The 17,536-nt window shown below is 42.7% G+C and overlaps 3 protein-coding genes across 3 annotated transcripts in view; all 3 read right to left on the bottom strand.

Annotated features, from left to right (window-relative positions):
• Nucleotide 1: 1 nt before the first annotated feature.
• On the bottom strand, nt 2–7,478 carry prkag1 (protein kinase, AMP-activated, gamma 1 non-catalytic subunit). Its single transcript, XM_083668327.1, has 13 exons — nt 7,317–7,478; nt 6,591–6,651; nt 6,164–6,264; nt 4,248–4,329; nt 4,063–4,121; nt 3,783–3,828; nt 3,634–3,688; nt 3,267–3,393; nt 2,816–2,981; nt 2,648–2,685; nt 2,321–2,467; nt 1,857–1,956; nt 2–1,750 (listed from the first exon to the last, which is right to left on the bottom strand). The coding sequence occupies exons 1-13, from the start codon at nt 7,323–7,325 to the stop codon at nt 1,740–1,742; spliced, it is 1,002 nt and encodes a 333-aa protein (XP_083524453.1). The 5' UTR covers nt 7,326–7,478; the 3' UTR covers nt 2–1,739.
• Nucleotides 7,479–8,025: 547 nt separating this feature from the next.
• rhebl1 (Ras homolog, mTORC1 binding like 1) lies at nt 8,026–13,752 on the bottom strand. The gene is made up of 8 exons (XM_083668023.1): nt 13,370–13,752; nt 12,901–12,972; nt 12,703–12,770; nt 12,308–12,390; nt 11,006–11,062; nt 10,863–10,910; nt 9,930–10,011; nt 8,026–9,826 (listed from the first exon to the last, which is right to left on the bottom strand). Exons 1-8 carry the CDS (start codon nt 13,419–13,421, stop codon nt 9,734–9,736), a joined length of 555 nt encoding a protein of 184 aa, XP_083524149.1. The 5' UTR covers nt 13,422–13,752; the 3' UTR covers nt 8,026–9,733.
• Nucleotides 13,753–14,190: 438 nt separating this feature from the next.
• Nucleotides 14,191–17,536, bottom strand: part of LOC310803171 (limb region 1 homolog-like protein) — an 11,993-nt gene continuing 8,647 nt past the window's right edge. Inside the window, 9 exon segments of the mRNA XM_083667856.1 lie at nt 14,191–15,868; nt 15,978–16,015; nt 16,017–16,137; nt 16,307–16,373; nt 16,459–16,549; nt 16,676–16,749; nt 16,973–17,050; nt 17,176–17,252; nt 17,394–17,477. Coding sequence (XP_083523982.1) covers nt 15,783–15,868; nt 15,978–16,015; nt 16,017–16,137; nt 16,307–16,373; nt 16,459–16,549; nt 16,676–16,749; nt 16,973–17,050; nt 17,176–17,252; nt 17,394–17,477 — 716 coding nt within the window. The 3' untranslated portion in view covers nt 14,191–15,782.

Genomic DNA, 17,536 nt, shown 5'->3' on the forward strand with positions numbered 1-17,536 from the left:
ATTAAGATAAACAATATTTATTGCTCATGCATTAAAGGGATAGTTTACTCAAGGTACAAACTGACTTGATGTTTCACTCACCTTGACTGTACTTGATTCACCAAGACAGTTTTGGAAATGTAGTTCCCTTTACATAGACACATCATAGTAACCATTGTTTGTTTTGTTATTGTCTTGGTGAATTGACAACAAATCATGTTAATTTGTATTTCGAGTAAACTCTCTCTTTAAATTTGAATTCATGTGAGTAGTAGAAAAACTGCATTTACATGTACACCTTAAAACCAGAGAAAATGTCCATTTTGGAAAGCACAGTTGAAAATGTACTCCCTTTCATACAGCAAGATTGGTCTACCCTCTGAGAATGTAAAGGACAAGTACTGATGGTAAATGAGAAGCTGAAATTAAGTCCTATACACATGGTGACAGAAAGAAAAGTGAACAGACACTGCAAAAAAAAAAAAGGAATTTCCAAAAAGTTTAAATGCTTCATTGATATACCACTCTATACAATGATGATCTCAGACACACACAAGACATCCAAACAGACAAGAGAAAACTGGAGAAGGTTCAAGAGCAGAAGTCGCCTTCTAACAGCAGAGGAAACCTCAAGTATAAATGCAAACTTTCTCTCACACTAAACTTTGTAGAGGGCACCTTATTGGTCATTTAATATAGGCAGGAGCATTTTTCTCATCTACCTTTTAAAATTATTTTTAAAAGAAGGAACAATGATACGCAAGCCCTATAAACCCACACACCCACACACACACACACACACACACACACACACACACACACACACACACACACACACACACACACTTCCAACCATCTTTCTAGTTGTCTTTGTTCAATGAAATCAATGAAAACCATAAAACCAAATCTCTAATCCACATGATGAGAGCACTTAACAAGCCGAGATGTAAATATACTAAAATAAAACATTGATGTTGCAAACTTATATATCTAACATCAAAATCAGATACAACTCATGATTACATACATATTCAGTGGCGGTGCCTTCATATAAGGAATAACTCTTCTACAGCAGTCCCATGTCCAACATCCCAGACCTCATCTAAGATGGCGCAGTTGCTATGGTTCGCTGTAATGTTCAAATTCCACTGTGACAGACATGATGCTGGCTTAGTTAGTTGTGCTTCGACACCCCAGACTTGTAGGATGCTCAGTTAAGGGGCCATGGAGGGAAATCACTCCTCTCTCACAAGTGTCTCTATTAATCAAACACGAGAGAGAGAAGATGGGAAAGGATTTGTCTGAGAAGCTGAAATTGATCCCCCATCATATGACAAGGCCTCATTCCTGTGTGGGTCCTCCAGCTGTTGCATCACAGGAGAGAGGGAGAAACTACCTGCACAGGAGAGAGGGATCTACACTCGAGGCCTCGTCTGGTCCTGTATCTTGTGTGGGTCTTCTTTTGGTTGCTTGGGTTTTGGCTTGGTTTACAGAGTTCACGAATATCCCTGTTACTATATTGCTGAGAAAGTCAATGGAATTCACATCTGTGTATATATATATATATATATATCGAATGAGCGAGAGAGAAAGAGAGGTTCACTTATGTGCAAGCCGCAGATGTGTACACAAGGGGGATATGCCGGCGAGTTTCTATCTCTCCACTCTCCAACGTCACTCCTCTTCATCCCTCTTTCCTGGCCTCCTCTCCTCCATACGTCCATTCTTCATCGGAGGACTTTTTCCCCTTCGTCAATCCATCAAGCAGTTCCTGAAAACACCACTTTTCCATCACAAACTTGGCCGTAAAGTGGAGTGTGCATTCAGGGGTCACTGTGTGGTCTGATGAGTGCTTTGCATTGGTGTGTGATGCTTACCCTCGTCTCCATTAGTGAGCACCAGAGCCTGTAGGATGTCTGAAAGGGAAACGATGCCCTTCACCACCTCCTCCTCATCCACCACCACTAGCCTGTGCACCTGAGAGAGAGAGAGAGAGAGAGAGAGAGAGAGAGAGAGAGAGAGAGAGAGAGAGAGAGAGAGAGAGAGAGACAGGGAGGGAGGGAGAGAGAGAGAGAGGAACAGAGGGGGGGAGAGGGGGGGGGGGGAGAGAGAGAGAGAGGGAGATCACAAATAATAGAGATCACACTAACTCAGTTTTTATCATTGGGTCTACAGGCTTTTAGGCCATAGACTTGAGCGCACATGTACAGGATGTGTGTTTTAACACTAACGAAACTGCTTGTATTTACCTTTACAAAAGACCAGGACAATGTGATTATGTTTTGATGTTGGGCCCAAAAAGTCATAAAGTGTGTACATTCCAGGTGTATTTCTCTCTCACCTCTGCCTCCACCAGTCTGTTGATGATGGCCTCCAGTGTCTCGTATGTGTAGCATTTGAGCACTCCTTCAAAGTATTGAGAGCGGTGCTGCAGGGCTTTGGTCACAGTCACATCCAGATTGTTATACGTCTTCTCTGCGGCTAGGTTCTGTGCGTGACACACACACAGGCACACAACATTAGTCCTCTATGCTGCCTGTGTACAGTATGGATAGCACAAAGATTCTCTCTCTCTCTCTCACACACACACACACACACACACACACACACACACACACACACACACACACACTTTCCATTGACAGCAGCACAGTGATGCAATACTTACAATGACATCAAATTTGGAGTAAATATCGACCACTCGGCCTGTGTGCGCAAAAGAAAGACATGAGCACATAACATGCACAGGCCCCCAACAGAAAGGGCTTTAGTCCGCACATTATCTTTCATTTAAAAACAAACAAACTTTGCCCCTTCCTTCGTCCCACTGCCTCACCATTATCGTCAACTACAGGCAGGGCAGACACTCTCTGCTCCACGAAGATGCCCAACGCCGTGTAGAGGGGCGTGTCTGAGCGTACCACCGCGATCTTCTGGAATGTTCCGATGCCGAGCTCCTCTAGGGTTCGGCCTAAGAAGGAAGGTTTCGGCATCTCCGATATCTGAGTAAATAACACACAACGTTCTCCTTAACCAACTGGCTCGACATACATTCCATCACATGGAAGTGGAACCACAGTGTGTGGCCTCTTTGCAAAAGCAACAAAACATCTAGGAATGGATTTCATTAACGACGCTTGCAAGTCCTAGCACTGCTCTTGTGTTACCCTCTCTACTGCTGAGAGTGCGGTATTGAGATGCCAAGACACAGCAGGTGATTAAAATAATTGAGGAACAAGCAGAGGGGGAGAAGTAGAGAGAGAGACAAAAGAGACTAAGGGACTCACAAAGAGATTGAGGAACTTGAGGATTCTCTTGTGTGTGAGGATGTAGAGTGTGTTCCCTGTCAGAGGGTCGATCACTGGCAGCCTGTGGATCTTGTTCTTCAGCAGAGACCATACTGCGTCATACAGACTGGGGGAGGGAGAGAGTGATTTGTAAAGATTTCAGTATGAGGGCCCATTCTGACAGAGGCACCCATGACTTATTCAGCACTGCCTGGTCATGCAGTCAAAGTCTGGTGTTTTCAACTTGAGACGTCTTGTGGAGGGACAGACTCTGGTGCCAGTAGCCATGTTGTGATCAAGCCACTTAGACCAACTGTCCTGTGACAAAACTCATGGTGACTAAGAGAGGTTACCATGGCAGTCTTACCTTGCGTTGGGGGATATGCTCACGAGGGGCTTGAAGGAGTCTTGAAGGTACACTTCTATAACGAAGGGGAACAGACAATGTACCAGTTACGTTTCATACGGCGGATGATCAGTCACTGATTGGTCAGTTAATAAATGTCTACTCCTCACCTCTCCATGTCTCGATCTTGTGCTCCTCCAGCTCATATATCTGAACCTGAAACACGAGACCGGGAGAAAACGCTGACCAACGGAACAAAGAGCGGGGCCGAGTAAAGCATGAAGGTCAACTAACAAGTTCATTACACAGTGATACGAGGGGAAGGTTTCTCTCCTCACTGCTTCTTTCACCTTCCATCACTGATCGAAATGAATAACAACCCAGCGACACCGACAAGTTTGCTGTGACGTACACAAAAGAGGCAAGAATGGATCTGGAGTGCAACCGTACCAGAGGGGACTTGTAGTAGCGGTGGAGGATGTTGATGAAGTCTGTGATGGTCAGCATACCTGCATTAGGAGACCAGGAGGAAATCATTACAAACGATACAACAGTGAACTGGCATTCCCACTTAGTGCCTTTGAGCAAAATTAAAGTCAAAATCAAAGTCAAGCAAAGGTAAAGGACTCACTTACCTACAAAACATTGCTTCTTACTGTCCCAGAGCGGGGCTGCTCTCACCCCATTGGACACCAGGGCAAAAAACGCCTTCTTCACCTTTGAAGAGAGGAAAAACACATTCATACATACACCACCAATCTTAACGGTCCCTCCTAAAGACCTCTTCACCGCCACTACCCCCCTATATAAGTTTCTCTCCTGTTAATAAATAATAATTTAAAAATAAATAAATTTAAAAATCCTTCTTTCTAGCATTGTGACTGCCTATGGCCCCTGGTCCAGGCATTGATTACTTTATCTTATGGTGACTGATGGATCGATGATTCACTTACTTAAACAAAGGTAAATTTGTTGTAAGTCGCTTTGGATAAAGGCGTCTGCTAAATACCATAAATGTAAATGTAACACAGAGTATCTACTCGCGACTAGACTCAATTGACCTACGAGTTTCAAACAAATACATTTGGACTGAGTGGTGAAGTCTGTCTCCAGACTGAGCAAGTTAATTTTAACTTGTTTAACTCAGTGTGTTGCTAGTAGTATTGCTGTGGCTATCCTGCCTGAAGCCCTGGGACCTAATTTCTGTTGAAAACTATCAGCTTGAAACCAATTGCTGTCAATCCCCATTGGGAGGGGCTGAAACTTCTCTGCAAGGTAGAGTCCGCCTGGTCATTAACTAATCGCGACACCCCCCTTCGCAACCAATCTAATCTAGTCTACCCACCACGCTCAACTGACCACGACCTCACTGTCGTGGGAGGACTTTGGAACTGCCAGTCAGCGGTCCGGAAAGCAGAAGCTATCTCAGCTTACGCCTGCTTCATGTCCCTACACTTCCTTGCTCTCACAGAGACATGGATTACACTGGAAAACACAGCTACTCCGGCAGCCCTCTCTGATGCCGACTCCTTTTCTCATTCCCTTAGACTCTCTGGTCGAGGGGGAGGCACAGGACTCCTCATGACACCTAAGTGGTCACACCTGTCCATATCCACCTTCGAATTCCATGCCGTTTCTGTCACCTCCCCTGTCAAATTTCACATTGCTATCTATCGTCCCCCCAGGTCAGATTGGCGACTTCTTAGAAGAAGTTCTGTTCCTTACCACCATAATTCCTCTCTATCCACAGGATCTGTCCCAGCTGCCTTTAAGACAGCGTCAAGCCTCTTCTCAAGAAACCAACTCTTGACCCGTTTGCTGTCCATAACTATAGACTGGTATCCCTTCTCTCCTTCTTACCTAAAACCCTTGAACGTGCTGTCTCGAACCAACTGTCTCACTACCTCCTTCAGAACAACCTCCCTGACCCTCACCAATCCGGCTTTAAGGCTGGGTACTCTTACTGAGACTGCTCTCCTTGCTGTCACAGAGGCCCTCCACTCTGCTCGAGCTTCCTCCCTCTCCTCTGTTCTCATTCTTCTGGACCTGTCTGCTGCATTCAACACAGTAAACCACCTGATCCTTCTCTCCACCCTCTCAGAACTGGGCATCTCTGGCTCTGCACTCTCCTGGTTTGCATCCTACCTGGCCGATCACTCTTACCAGGTTACGTGGAGGGCATCGCTGTTCTCTCCATGAGCCCTCACCACTGGGGTCCCTCCTAGGGCCCTTTACTGTTCTCCCTCTATACCAAATCACATGGTTTCTCCTACGACTGCTACGCTGTCCCTCCTAAAGACCTCTTCCTCCCCACTACCCCCCTGTACAGTTTCTCTAGTGTAAATATATATATATATTTTTTTTTTTTAATTCTTCCTTCTAGCATTGTGACTGCCAATGGTCCCTGGTCCTAGCATAGATTTGTTTTTCTTATGATGACTGATGTATAGATGATTCACTTACTTAACAAATGTACTTGTTGTAAATTGCTTTGGATAAAGGCGTCTGCTAAATGTGTAAAAAAGTAAACTTGATGGCTCTGATGTCTTACCTGCAGTGATGTATCAAACACCACCAACTTGGAGCTGGTGGGAACCAAGTCATAGCACCGATGGGACTTCATAAACCGGGTGTACACATTGTAATCTGAGTCTGGAAATGAGAAAGAGAGTGGGGTCAAATGTCCATTCATAGACACATTAACTCTCTTTTCTTCATAGACGTTAATGGAAATAACAGTCTGTCAGAGGTCCTTGTCTTATGGGAACATATTTATAGTACTTCTATGGCCATGATATGCATTTGGAGCAGCAAACAGAGATTATTGAGATTACAGAGATTATCTAAGCATTGATTACTTTGTCTTATGATGACTGATGGATAGATGGTTCACTTACTTAAACAAATGTATTTGCTGTAAGTCGTTTTGGATAAAGGCGTCTGCTAAATGCCGTAAATGTAGATTATGAATTCTTTACCTTCTATGGGTGGCTCTTTTTTACACTCCAGAGGTTCCAGGTCATCAAGAGCGGCTGGAATCTGAAAGAAAGTAGTAATCATAAGGTCATGCTTTATACTTGGGGAAAGTTGCCAAAAAGTGAATGGACTTCTGTGTTTGCTCTACAGGTACACAGTGACCTTTATGGTAATGCCACTTGTGTTATCATGGCTCAGTATCAGCTAGCTAGCTACTGGTGTTCAGAAGTGATCCAAAGAAGTGCAAGAATGTTTGAGTCATTTGGAGAAGCAACCAAAACAAATGACACACAACTGTTGCTTTAAAAATGCGCACCATTTATTTGGCCCTTTCGCTTAAGGTTGGGCAGCACAAATGAGTTAATTAGCTTACATAGCCACTCAAATATCTCCTCGTCATTCACAAGCTATATAGCATTGCTAGGACCAAATAGCGTCACTCATCTGTCTTCTTGCCATCATCACAGCTATACCGGTGGCTAGTTGTCAAAGATGAGCTATTCTAGTAGTCTGTGGCAATGCCAAGAGCCAATGCTAGCCCCTAATTGTGACTTGTTTTGGTACTACAGAAAGGGGGGTAGCTGTCAGCAGCATACATGTAGCCCAAGCAGTGTTGCTCTAGCTAGCTCGCTTGAATATACTGAGGCTAGCTAGCTAGCTAGCTCCCTGGAGTGAGTGTCAGGTTAGCTAACTCCGAGCGAGACTAGCTCGCGCTTTAAGCTACTTACACACTCCATATTCCATTCACTGACTGTCTCGCCCGTCGCTTCGTTAATCCACAAGGTGCCGACCAGGCAGCAATTAATGTCCTGATCTTCCAACGACAGAAGTGTATTTCCTGACTTACTGACTCTTTGTCAAGCTGGTCTGTGCCTAGAGGCTAGACTGGAGGGCGAGATGCTACGAGGAGGAAGCTTCACTCGACTATCAGATTGTCACGGTTCGAATACTTTAGCCAAATACATCCACCCTTCCTTCGTCACTTCCTTCCTCCCTTAAAGTAGTCACGTATCTACCATCGCTTATAATTAGGTAGGGGAAGGGTTCCATCAGCTGCAGTCTTCACAGTCCAGTCCAATAGTCAAGTCACATCAAAAGCACAATAAAGCAGTGAGATTATACCCCAAGGAATAGAAAAGTTGCTTTCTTATATTCGAACGGAGCCATTGCCTCTTTTCGACTGCGCAAAACCGTAACAACTATATTATGGCTACAACCTCTACTAGACCAAACCTGTATGACTATACATAATTATAAGTCTCAGCTATCTGCCTACTGGTATAAAGACGTCTAGAAAAGATGAAACAATTCAGAGAATACTTCGTGGAAATCAACATTCCTATGGATATTTGAACTTCAATTACACAGACAAGGCAAGCATTTGAGGGCAGCCCGGACCCACACGCAAACAATGAAAAATGACACTTTAAAGGAGTAAAGGATTTATTTATATATACAAAACTGTTTACAGCAAGATTTCTGAATTAACATTGACCAACGTGGGGGTATTGGTGTTCAGGTGCACAACACCACCTGGTTTTCCCCATGGGGTCAAGTCAACAGAGAAGGAAAAAAACCCTAGAGAGCACCTCGAGTCCTGTAGGGAAGCAGGTGGGGGGAATAGGGGGGTTGAAGGGTAAGGCACAAGACACAGCATCACCAGCTTCTCTTATACCAACATCAACCACCTATCAATCAATCAACTACGGTACTTACTCAGAGAAGCGCTCAATCAAAAAAAAAAAAAAAAAAAAGTCCAAATAACAATATTAGATACTAGGAGGGGTGGACCAGTTTGAGATAAATGAAGGTAATGTCAGTAAAAACCAGAGGTTTCGTATCATTCTTTTGTAAGGCTGAAGTGAACTAGTAAATCAGGTTATGGGGGCACCCTGTGTCTGCCGTCATTCATCATGACTCAACACTTAATTAATTAATTCATTGGGTCAAATGTAGTCTGTACTCGGTTTTCCCAAGTCTGAATCATCCATGGGATCAAAACAAGCACCCTAAAAGTAAATCAGCAGACCCTGTGGCCCCCATGACCAGGTTTGCAGACCACTGCATTAAGGAATTTCAGTGAATGCAAAAACTGCAGCTCCATGTTGTTAATTATAGTGTACTTGTGTGCAGATATTCTATTCAATATATTGAACAAATAAACTTGTATTATTTCTGGATAATAACCAACAACACTATCAAACGTGTGTCTAGGATCCTAGTTCTCTGGGATCAAAAGGCCACAACTTGTAAATATGACTGATCCCTTTCACTCTTCTCTAAACTAAATTTCATTAGGAGGGCTGTCCACTGGATAATTACATCTTAATCAATACAGTCAGGTGGTAATTCATAGTGCGGACCAATCTGCCAACCAGAAGTGATTAAAAACATCAAAATGCATTATAGAAAATACAAATTGGCTTCTTTGTTTTCTTAAAGACATGATTTACAGTTCATGGGTGAAGAGTGTCTGAAGTTTACATGCTAAAAAGTTACAGTGAAAAAATGTAGGGCAAAGACCAAACTGCAACACACTTATTGTGTGAAAGAGAACTCATTCCAGGATATTGTAACCAAGACATTGACCAATGTGAATTATAGTGACACCACAACTACAGCAATGTGAGCTGTATCTCTCCGTCACGGCCAGTGGATTGGCTGAATAATACAGATGACCTGAGAAACAAGGGTCAGGCATATTGTTTAGGCATCAAGGATAAGTCAGCCCTTACTGTGTGTGTACAAAGTGAAGCTAGTCAATGACAGTTTGGGACACTAGCCAATCACTGTTCCATCTTTTGATGATGGCTAGTTGATTGATATTATCAGGTTACGCGGAGGGAACTTTGTTTGAGCAAATCGGGGGGGGGGCCTGTATATTTGGCATTGTCATATGTTTTGTTTATACAGAAGTAAAAGCTGACGGTGAAACCATTGTGTGACGCCTAACGTCTGGATTGGTGGGCTCCTTAATCAGCCGTCGGAGTGGTAGGCCGCCTTCGTAACACAGTGTTGAATTACAAAGGAAAGGAATATTGCCACTGCTGCTCCTTGGTGCTGGGGAGGTCATGATTGGCAGGCTGGTGATGTTGTGTCTCCTGGCTTCAGCCAATGAGCTTACTGCTGTCCTGGTGAGACCCTCTTACATCACGGCACACTTCTTCTCCTCTGAGGGTACGTTCCCGTCCGCCTTCTCCATCTCCAGAATGATCCGCTTGAATAACTCTACAGCTGTCTGCAATGCCGATTGGTCGGCCATCGAGAGTCAATACATTACTACATGCTTTTAAACGCAAACATTCTTTTGGATTTTCGCAGTTCAGTCAAAAGCAACGTACCTCGTTTTCCTTGGCAGAGGACTCCATGAATGCAGCTCCCCATGAGTCAGCCAGTTTCTTTCCCTCCTCTGGCTTGATCACCCTGTTGAGAAGAGGGGGACGCACTGAGTATGATTCAATGAGATCACCCTCTATCCTTTGCTAAAGGTCAGGGCACGTAAATGTCGACCTCTACACAATGAGTAGATAAACAAGGCATTTGAGGCCATAGAGCTTATGGGTTATCGTCAAGTCCAGGCTTCCTCAATGTCACAAATGTGGACCCTGGTTCAACACCGGCCGCAAATTCAAATCAGACTTGAGTAGTGTTGCCCCTCAGTTTAGAGGCTATGTTCAGTGAATCGAAAACTGATGTCAATGCAGAAAGCAGAGTCCGTGCCACATTATCATTGTGGCCAAAATCATTGAATGTCAGCTAATTTAACTTGCAACTTTTCATTCAATAAACCTTCCATGCAATAAGTATCAAATGCATTCTTATGTTATTTTACTATGTCAGCCTACTTGCATCAGCGATACTTGTTAGTGTTAAAGCAGCTAACATTTGATAAATACATTTTCATCAGTTGTCTTTTGTGCAATAGGCCTCTGATATGGCTTTTAATTAAATTATTATTTCATTGGCACATGGCATAGGGCACAAATTCAGTATAATGTGCAGTTAGGCTGCCCCGGAGCAGGTTAGAGCTTCAGGATAACTTCCTATAGGAATCTACCTGGCTAAAGGGTGAGCCACCTTTGTGACATGGGTTATCCAGAGTTGAAGCTACATTTTGTCAAAGTTAGCTGGCTAACTCCTTTAGCTCACTACATAGTACACCCGTCATAAGAAATAAAAAAATAAAAAAAATTTAAATGGCATGGTTTTTGCACATACTGTTCCAGCCATAATTCTGAAAACTAATTTCCTTCATTCAGCTCTACCATGTTTACCTTTCCATATGGAGATCTTTTTTGTTCCCAACAAGCACAGTTGGCACCCTAAAAAGAAAATATTTTGATTTATAATTTGGCATTACTTGAAAAACAAAGCATAAAAAACATCATAAAATCTTTTCTGACTTAGGAGAACTTACTGTATTTTCCCGACCATGTCTAACAGCTTGTCATGAAGAACCTGAACAACTTCAAAGCTGTAAAAGGAAAGAAGGACAGAAAACTAAGTAACCAGGGTTGTGGCTTTGTGTGCATGAACCATCAACTACCTACATACTAGGCTAACAAGGTCAACAGAGTCAGGGAGCTGGGAGGACAGTACACAACCCAGAGCGTGCGTTTACAGTGTCCATGCATTTCCATCTGTTTACCCACACCACACAGATTTCAAGGTGACTAGTAAAGACATGACACACAAACACAGAGTTATCAGTAGCCGGCTCGCTGCTTGTACACAATCACACTACATCCGAGTGAGGCGGTGTGTGTGCTCGCTCCAGAGAAATGTAAAGCAGTGAGACTCAATAAGCAATCACTTCCTGTAACTAGGGTAGGGTCGGTGGAAGGTTTTACCGGTAGCACCGGTGTAATTCCCGCCACACTGTCCATACCAGTATTTCACCATTACACCCGGCATGTGCAGGAGCTGACGTTTATTAAATGGATAAAATGGCATATGCAATGCGCGAGGCGTGATCAGTGACACTGTGGAACATTTTTAGCCTGCTATGGTAGGCAGGCAGAGAGAGAGAGAGAGAGAGAGAGAGAGAGAGAGAGAGAGGGGGGAAAAAAAACATTCTGAAGTTATAGCAGCCAGTAAACTAATGTGAAGTGACCTGTTGACTTGGACCATGGCAGAGGATTTGGTGTTATAAAAAATAAATAAAAAAAATAAGTTTTAAAAAAAGGGTAGTGGCCTATAGTTTCCGCGATGCAAGTGTGTGTATAGTGTAACTGGCTGTATGTGTGTAGCCAGTTAGAGAACATTTGCAATGTAGAGGCTAGTCTTATGTAGATAAAAAAAGCTTTTTAAAATGTAATTCCACATTAACTGCCAAGCACATGACAGAGTGCTACCCTGATTACTTTTGTTAATTGAATAGGCAGCTAGATTTAGCTTCTGCTGTCATCTGGTGCACACAGAGTCTGGGTGCACTCCTTTGATGATGCGGCATGTGCCACTGCACCGGGGGGCATTCTTTAAATAGATTACCGGTGTAGCAGGTATTTTGGCGGGAAGGTATACCAGTTTGAGAATTCTGATACCGGCCCAAGCCCAACTGTAATGCCAGTAAAGCAGACTTGCTAGTGCATGCAAGGAGGTGCCATGGGGAGGAAGAAAGGCTGGTTAAGTCTCTGAGCTTTACTTTTCTCTGAAGCTAGCACACACTGGTTCGCTCAAATACAATGTGATAGTGTACATGCAGCTAGTGAACACTAACCTTTTCATGGAGGTTACGGAGTAGACCAAAACATAACCATGGATGTCCATTGAATGGGACTGAGGAAAAATAGAGTACTCGTCCTGCGTGGCGATACGGGGAGATAACAGTTGTTAGGCAAAATGTTTTCAGCTGTTGTTCAGATCCTGTTCATACATTAGAATGAGTACCCCATTCTCCATGACAGGCAACCTGACATATATTGAAAATAGCAGTATTGCACACAACCTAAACAAAAACTAAAAGTGGACAGGTGTGACGCAAATGAAGCAAGACTGCTTAATTAAGTATCATCGTAGTTACCACTTAGTTTCACCATCATTGAAGACAGGACACTGAATAACCTGAACTTGGACCTATTTCACATCATTTAAAAGAAGAATAATGGCATTTACCTGTCCAGCAGTATCGACCAACTGAAGACTGAAGTCTTGACCGTTGACAGACACCATTTTATTGAAGGCTAGAAAGAAGTGGAGATTCAGGGTTTACACCAAAATATGGCAATAATGGAGGGGGTGGAGGCATTACTCGAACAATTTGAGCATCATAATAATACATCTGCAAAGGTAAATAAAAAGAGAAAATCTCACTGTTTTCGATGGTGGGATCATAGGAATCTACGAACTGTCCTTCCACAAATTGTATTGTAAGAGAAGACTTTCCTGTAAAAGTGAAAATAAGATTATGAAATGATTAGCTGACATTTAGGGCAATAAATATCAATTGGCATTATACGGTTAATACAAAGATGGTATAACTTGGATCAGGTTCAACTTTTGGATAGTATGAAGGCTTGTTAGCTAGCTAAACAACTTTAGTGATTAGCTAGCTAGATTTGGACAAAGTTTCATATTTGTCCACGTAGTGTGTAAATGGCATCTAAAACTTCACCAGCTATTAACAATTTAAAGCGCCATTTCTATTTTAATAATTGGTTAATTAGCTAGCTAGCTACTTTACAAAAAAAGAAGCAAGCAGCTAGCTGACAGTTAGCCAGCTAGCTAAACAAAAACAAAGGCATTCTAGCTAGCTAGCCATCATCTTTATTTTTTTACTCACCAACAGACCTGTACCCAATCACAGCAATCTTCCTGTATTTTGGTTGAGGCATCGTTTTAAAACAATTACTTCAATAAATGTTTAAATTAAGAATAGTCGTTTTAATATCGAAACAAAAACTTTATCTCCACATTCGTATCACGTCACGTGACAACAACAAACTTTCTTTGAGCCGCTCGAGCTATCAGTCCTCCGGGCCTCGAGTTGTAACTTCACAACTGAAATGAAGTGGGTAGGAGAAGTATTTCGGTTGATACTTGCTATTAATCGTTTTTCGATATAACTGTGTATATCGATAATATGTTTGAAATAGTCAAAATAACAGTTTTAGAACATAAAACGGGAATCCAAAAAGGCTTATTCACAGCAGCTGCGCTTCGCGAGTCACACTGTCGGAAACTGAACATTGAGCAAGCACACCGTCGTAAAACTACATACGTCAGAGTCGACGTGAGGGTTGCCTTATTTTATACAGTAGAGGTCACTGTCACCCTGTACACCGCTGCACGCATGTCGCACATGAGTGAGCAAGACATTCATCAGAAGTAGAAAACACTTTCGCGTGTAAATTCATGTCAGAATTACTGTATAAGAGAACTTTTCCTGCAGTCGTTAAAGAGCCAGAATGAGAGTGGCAATAAATTCGCATTTAACCGTTTTTGGTAGTGTATAGGCTACTGTATTATGAATTTATGAACAACCTGTGTTAGTTGGATTAGGCTACTGGGCTTTGCGTGTCGTGCAACATGGGTAGCTCAGACAAAAACACTGGACAATGGTGTCAGAAAGACTCTGAGAAGTGTTTTATTTGTATCGAACGAACAAACACAATCCCTTCGGTTCAGATTCACAGTTTTACTGAGGTACTGATAGTGTAACCCTCATACAATCATAGAAAATTAACAATAGTGATGCATACAGTTTCACATTACAGACAGAAAACATGTCAACAGAGCGCCCTATCATACTGTACGGCACACACACAAACGACAACACATTTTGAGATTGGATTTCAGGGAGAGGTGAGAAGTGACTATTTCCCCTGAGTGACAATAAAACCTGAACATTCATTTGAGGTTGACATACATGTAGATGGAAACAACCATGACTTTAGAACACGTGAACATTGTGAAAAAAACATAAAGAAAAGAAACGTGTTCAGACATTGGAGATTAATCTCCATACTGTACAATAGGCTATTTACCCCAATCACACAAGGTGTCTTCACATGGTTGTACAATGTTGCACGTAATAAATGAGTAATACTGAAACGCAGACACATCTATTACACAACCTATAAAGCCCACACAGACACACACACACACACACAAACAGACACACACACACACACACACACACACACAAACAAACACACAATGTAAACTCGTCACAGTTTAACTTGGTCTCAAGTTCCAGGCCATTGTTTCCCCTCTCAACCTAAAATGTCCTCTTTTAGCACCATGATGCTATGCACTGTATTGTTATTCTCATCATAACAGACAGCAGTTTTCTTTTTCGTCAAACAATAAAATGACACAATTACATGGTTGTGATAAACATGAATAAATGAAAGCGAACAGTAATAAAATACCAAGACTAATTGTCCATAATATGCATAGTAGTATCATTATGTACAGTATTTTCAACCTAAGTATCCCTTGCTTTCAGTTCCAGTTTGGCATTAATTTCACTCATTCTTAGAAAGCAGGCTTTTGCCTCTTTTCAAAACACTAGCAGAGAGGGCAAATGAGAAAATTATAATAACATTCACGAGATAACACAGTAGAATAAATAATTTGGATAATAAATAAGGTGCAATAGGCAAGGAAAGAAGAAAGAGAGGGTTAGTACACAAACTTGAACCTCGTAAAGGTTGCTTCCAGACAAAGAGTTGAAGATAAACATCATGTTTTGAGAATGGCAGGCAGTTCCGACGATGTGTAAGAGTCTATGAAGGCTTCAGGTTTTGGAAACACGTTGGAACCTTAAGACAGCCATCTCTATGCGTAATGCATAGACATCGAAACTCATGTTCCCTTACAGTTCATATTGCTTCCTTCACCATAGTATTTCTCTCTTATTTGCAAAGAAAATATGTCAAAATATGTTCTCATTGCTCAGTAAAGACCTGACAGGAGATTAGACACATTGCATTGGTCCCTATGGTGTCGTACTGGTAACTATTCTCTGTAAGTCTAACCATTTCTGAGTCCATGTCCCGTCCTGGTCTGGTCTGGTCTGGTCTGTTTCATCTTACCAGGAGTTTCCTCTTCTTCTCATATCAGTGGTGACCTAATCACCAATCGTCTATCAGCAAACAGGTCAATCCCCCCTCTCTTTCAAAGAGAGATTAGTTGAACTAAATATTTGGGGGCAATCTTTGGTAAGCACAAGCCACATGTTTGTTGAAGTGCTACTCAATCTTTGAGAGCCCGTTCACTAACAGGAGCCTGAGTGGGATGGTGGAGCGGGACACAGTCAAAGGCAGTTCATGCAGACCTGGAAAGAGAGGACATGATATCAGTGAATGGGCGGATTACATTGTGTGTGTGTGTGTGTGTGTGTGTGTGTGTGTGTGTGTGTGTGTGTGTGTGTGACACCCACATACCGAATGCTCTGATCAGTTCCCTTTGCACAGTACAAGTGAGTGTTGATCAGGCAGGCAGAGGTCAGCCCGGCAAACAGAATGTTATATAGGAAGACAATGTGGAAGTTTCCCAGCCAGTTATACCGTCCAAAATCCCCAAGCAGATCAAATCGGGTGATTCCTGAAACATCAAGCCAAGAGAAGAGAGGTTTAATGGATTTGTGGTCATAGAGAAAGGGTTTTATACAATTACATTTTAACACAATAAATATTGACATAGAATATTCAAAAAGCCAAGTCCTACCCACTCAGAACCTAAACACCCCCTCAGCTGTCTAATGCAGGCTTACCCAGAGTCCTGCAGAACACAGGTAGGGCTGAGCTGAGCACAAGCAGAAACACACAGTTCCCAATAATCTGAGGTAAGAGAGAGACAGAATAAGATGTATGAATGAGACAGGTGTGTGTGTGTGTGTGTGTGTGTGTGTGTGTGTGTGTGTACCTGTGTCAGAGTGGTGTCCTGTGTGCGGGGTCGTAGTCCAGTGAACAGAGGGGAGCTGTAGAATCCTACTAATGAGGAGATCATCAGATACCTGAGACATTTAGAGTTAAGGGATACGTGCTCACCACTACAATACAGTTACAGTTACAATACAGATAACAGCAAGTCTGTATGATGTGTTGATGATGTTGACTGTGCTGCTGATGGGTAAGGATACAGGATGAGGACAACCTGTACCGCAGCCCCCAACAAACCAAACATGGAGAACGAGGCAGCGCCCAGAAGTGGGTCCTTCAAGTGGAGAAAATGAACACAGTTTGTTTAAATTAGTTGTTTATCAGCGCACATACTTTGAAATCAATGTTCAATACATAATATACTATGTATATCGTACTATACAGTCAAGTTCTATGCTATGACAATTACAAGGAATATTCCAAGGGAAGTACTGTATGTCTCTGAACTTACCCAAATCAAATTGGTTGAATCATTTGTACAGTAAATGTTTACTTGCCTGCATCCCTCGCGGCATGGCAGTCTCATCAAACAGCAACTCCAGAACATGGAAACACACAAAGAGCACACACACCACCTTGGAGAAAGAGTAACACACACAGTCAGTCAGTCAGTCAGTCAGAACGCACAATACATTTGTGAGGAAATATTGCCAGGTGTGTAAGATGGTGCTGTTAGAACTAGTGACGAGTCTGTCCTCACCGTTAGAGCCAGCAACAGCAGCATAGCCAACAGGTATCCAAGGTTACGCTGCCATGGTGACGCTCTCCTCCTAATTTCTGACCAGGACAAAACAGAAATCAAGCATTAGTTTTTGATCTTGTCTGTCTGTTACTGTAGGACACACTGTTTGTATGTGTACATTCAAAACAGTTCAGGGGAGATGCATTGGCCAGTAACAGTATCTCCACAACATTTACCCAGAGCGATCCGCCGGGCCTTTATGGTAAGGTACTGGTTCCTGAGAACCTCCACATTCAGAGTCATCCAACACGAGGTCCCACCTGGGGAAGAGGGAGAGAGACAGCCGGCATGTTGTTCTGTTCAGTTTCTGTTCGTTCCC

Source organism: Argentina silus (genome assembly GCF_951799395.1).
Source record: "Argentina silus genome assembly, chromosome: 4".
Taxonomy (NCBI): Eukaryota; Metazoa; Chordata; class Actinopteri; order Argentiniformes; family Argentinidae; genus Argentina; species Argentina silus.

Excerpts from the sequence above, each read along its gene's own strand:
- rhebl1 (XM_083668023.1), bottom strand. The coding sequence starts at position 13,421 with ATGCCTCAACCAAAATACAGGAAGATTGCTGTGATTGGGTACAGGTCT. Across the intron at positions 12,391-12,702 it reads TGGTCGATACTGCTGGACAG|GACGAGTACTCTATTTTTCC; the intron begins GTAAATGCCATT and ends ATCGCCACGCAG. Across the intron at positions 10,012-10,862 it reads AAAGATCTCCATATGGAAAG|GGTGATCAAGCCAGAGGAGG; the intron begins GTAAACATGGTA and ends TCTTCTCAACAG.
- prkag1 (XM_083668327.1), bottom strand. Across the intron at positions 4,122-4,247 it reads TAAGAAGCAATGTTTTGTAG|GTATGCTGACCATCACAGAC; the intron begins GTAAGTGAGTCC and ends CTCCTAATGCAG. Across the intron at positions 3,829-4,062 it reads GCTACTACAAGTCCCCTCTG|GTTCAGATATATGAGCTGGA; the intron begins GTACGGTTGCAC and ends CTCGTGTTTCAG.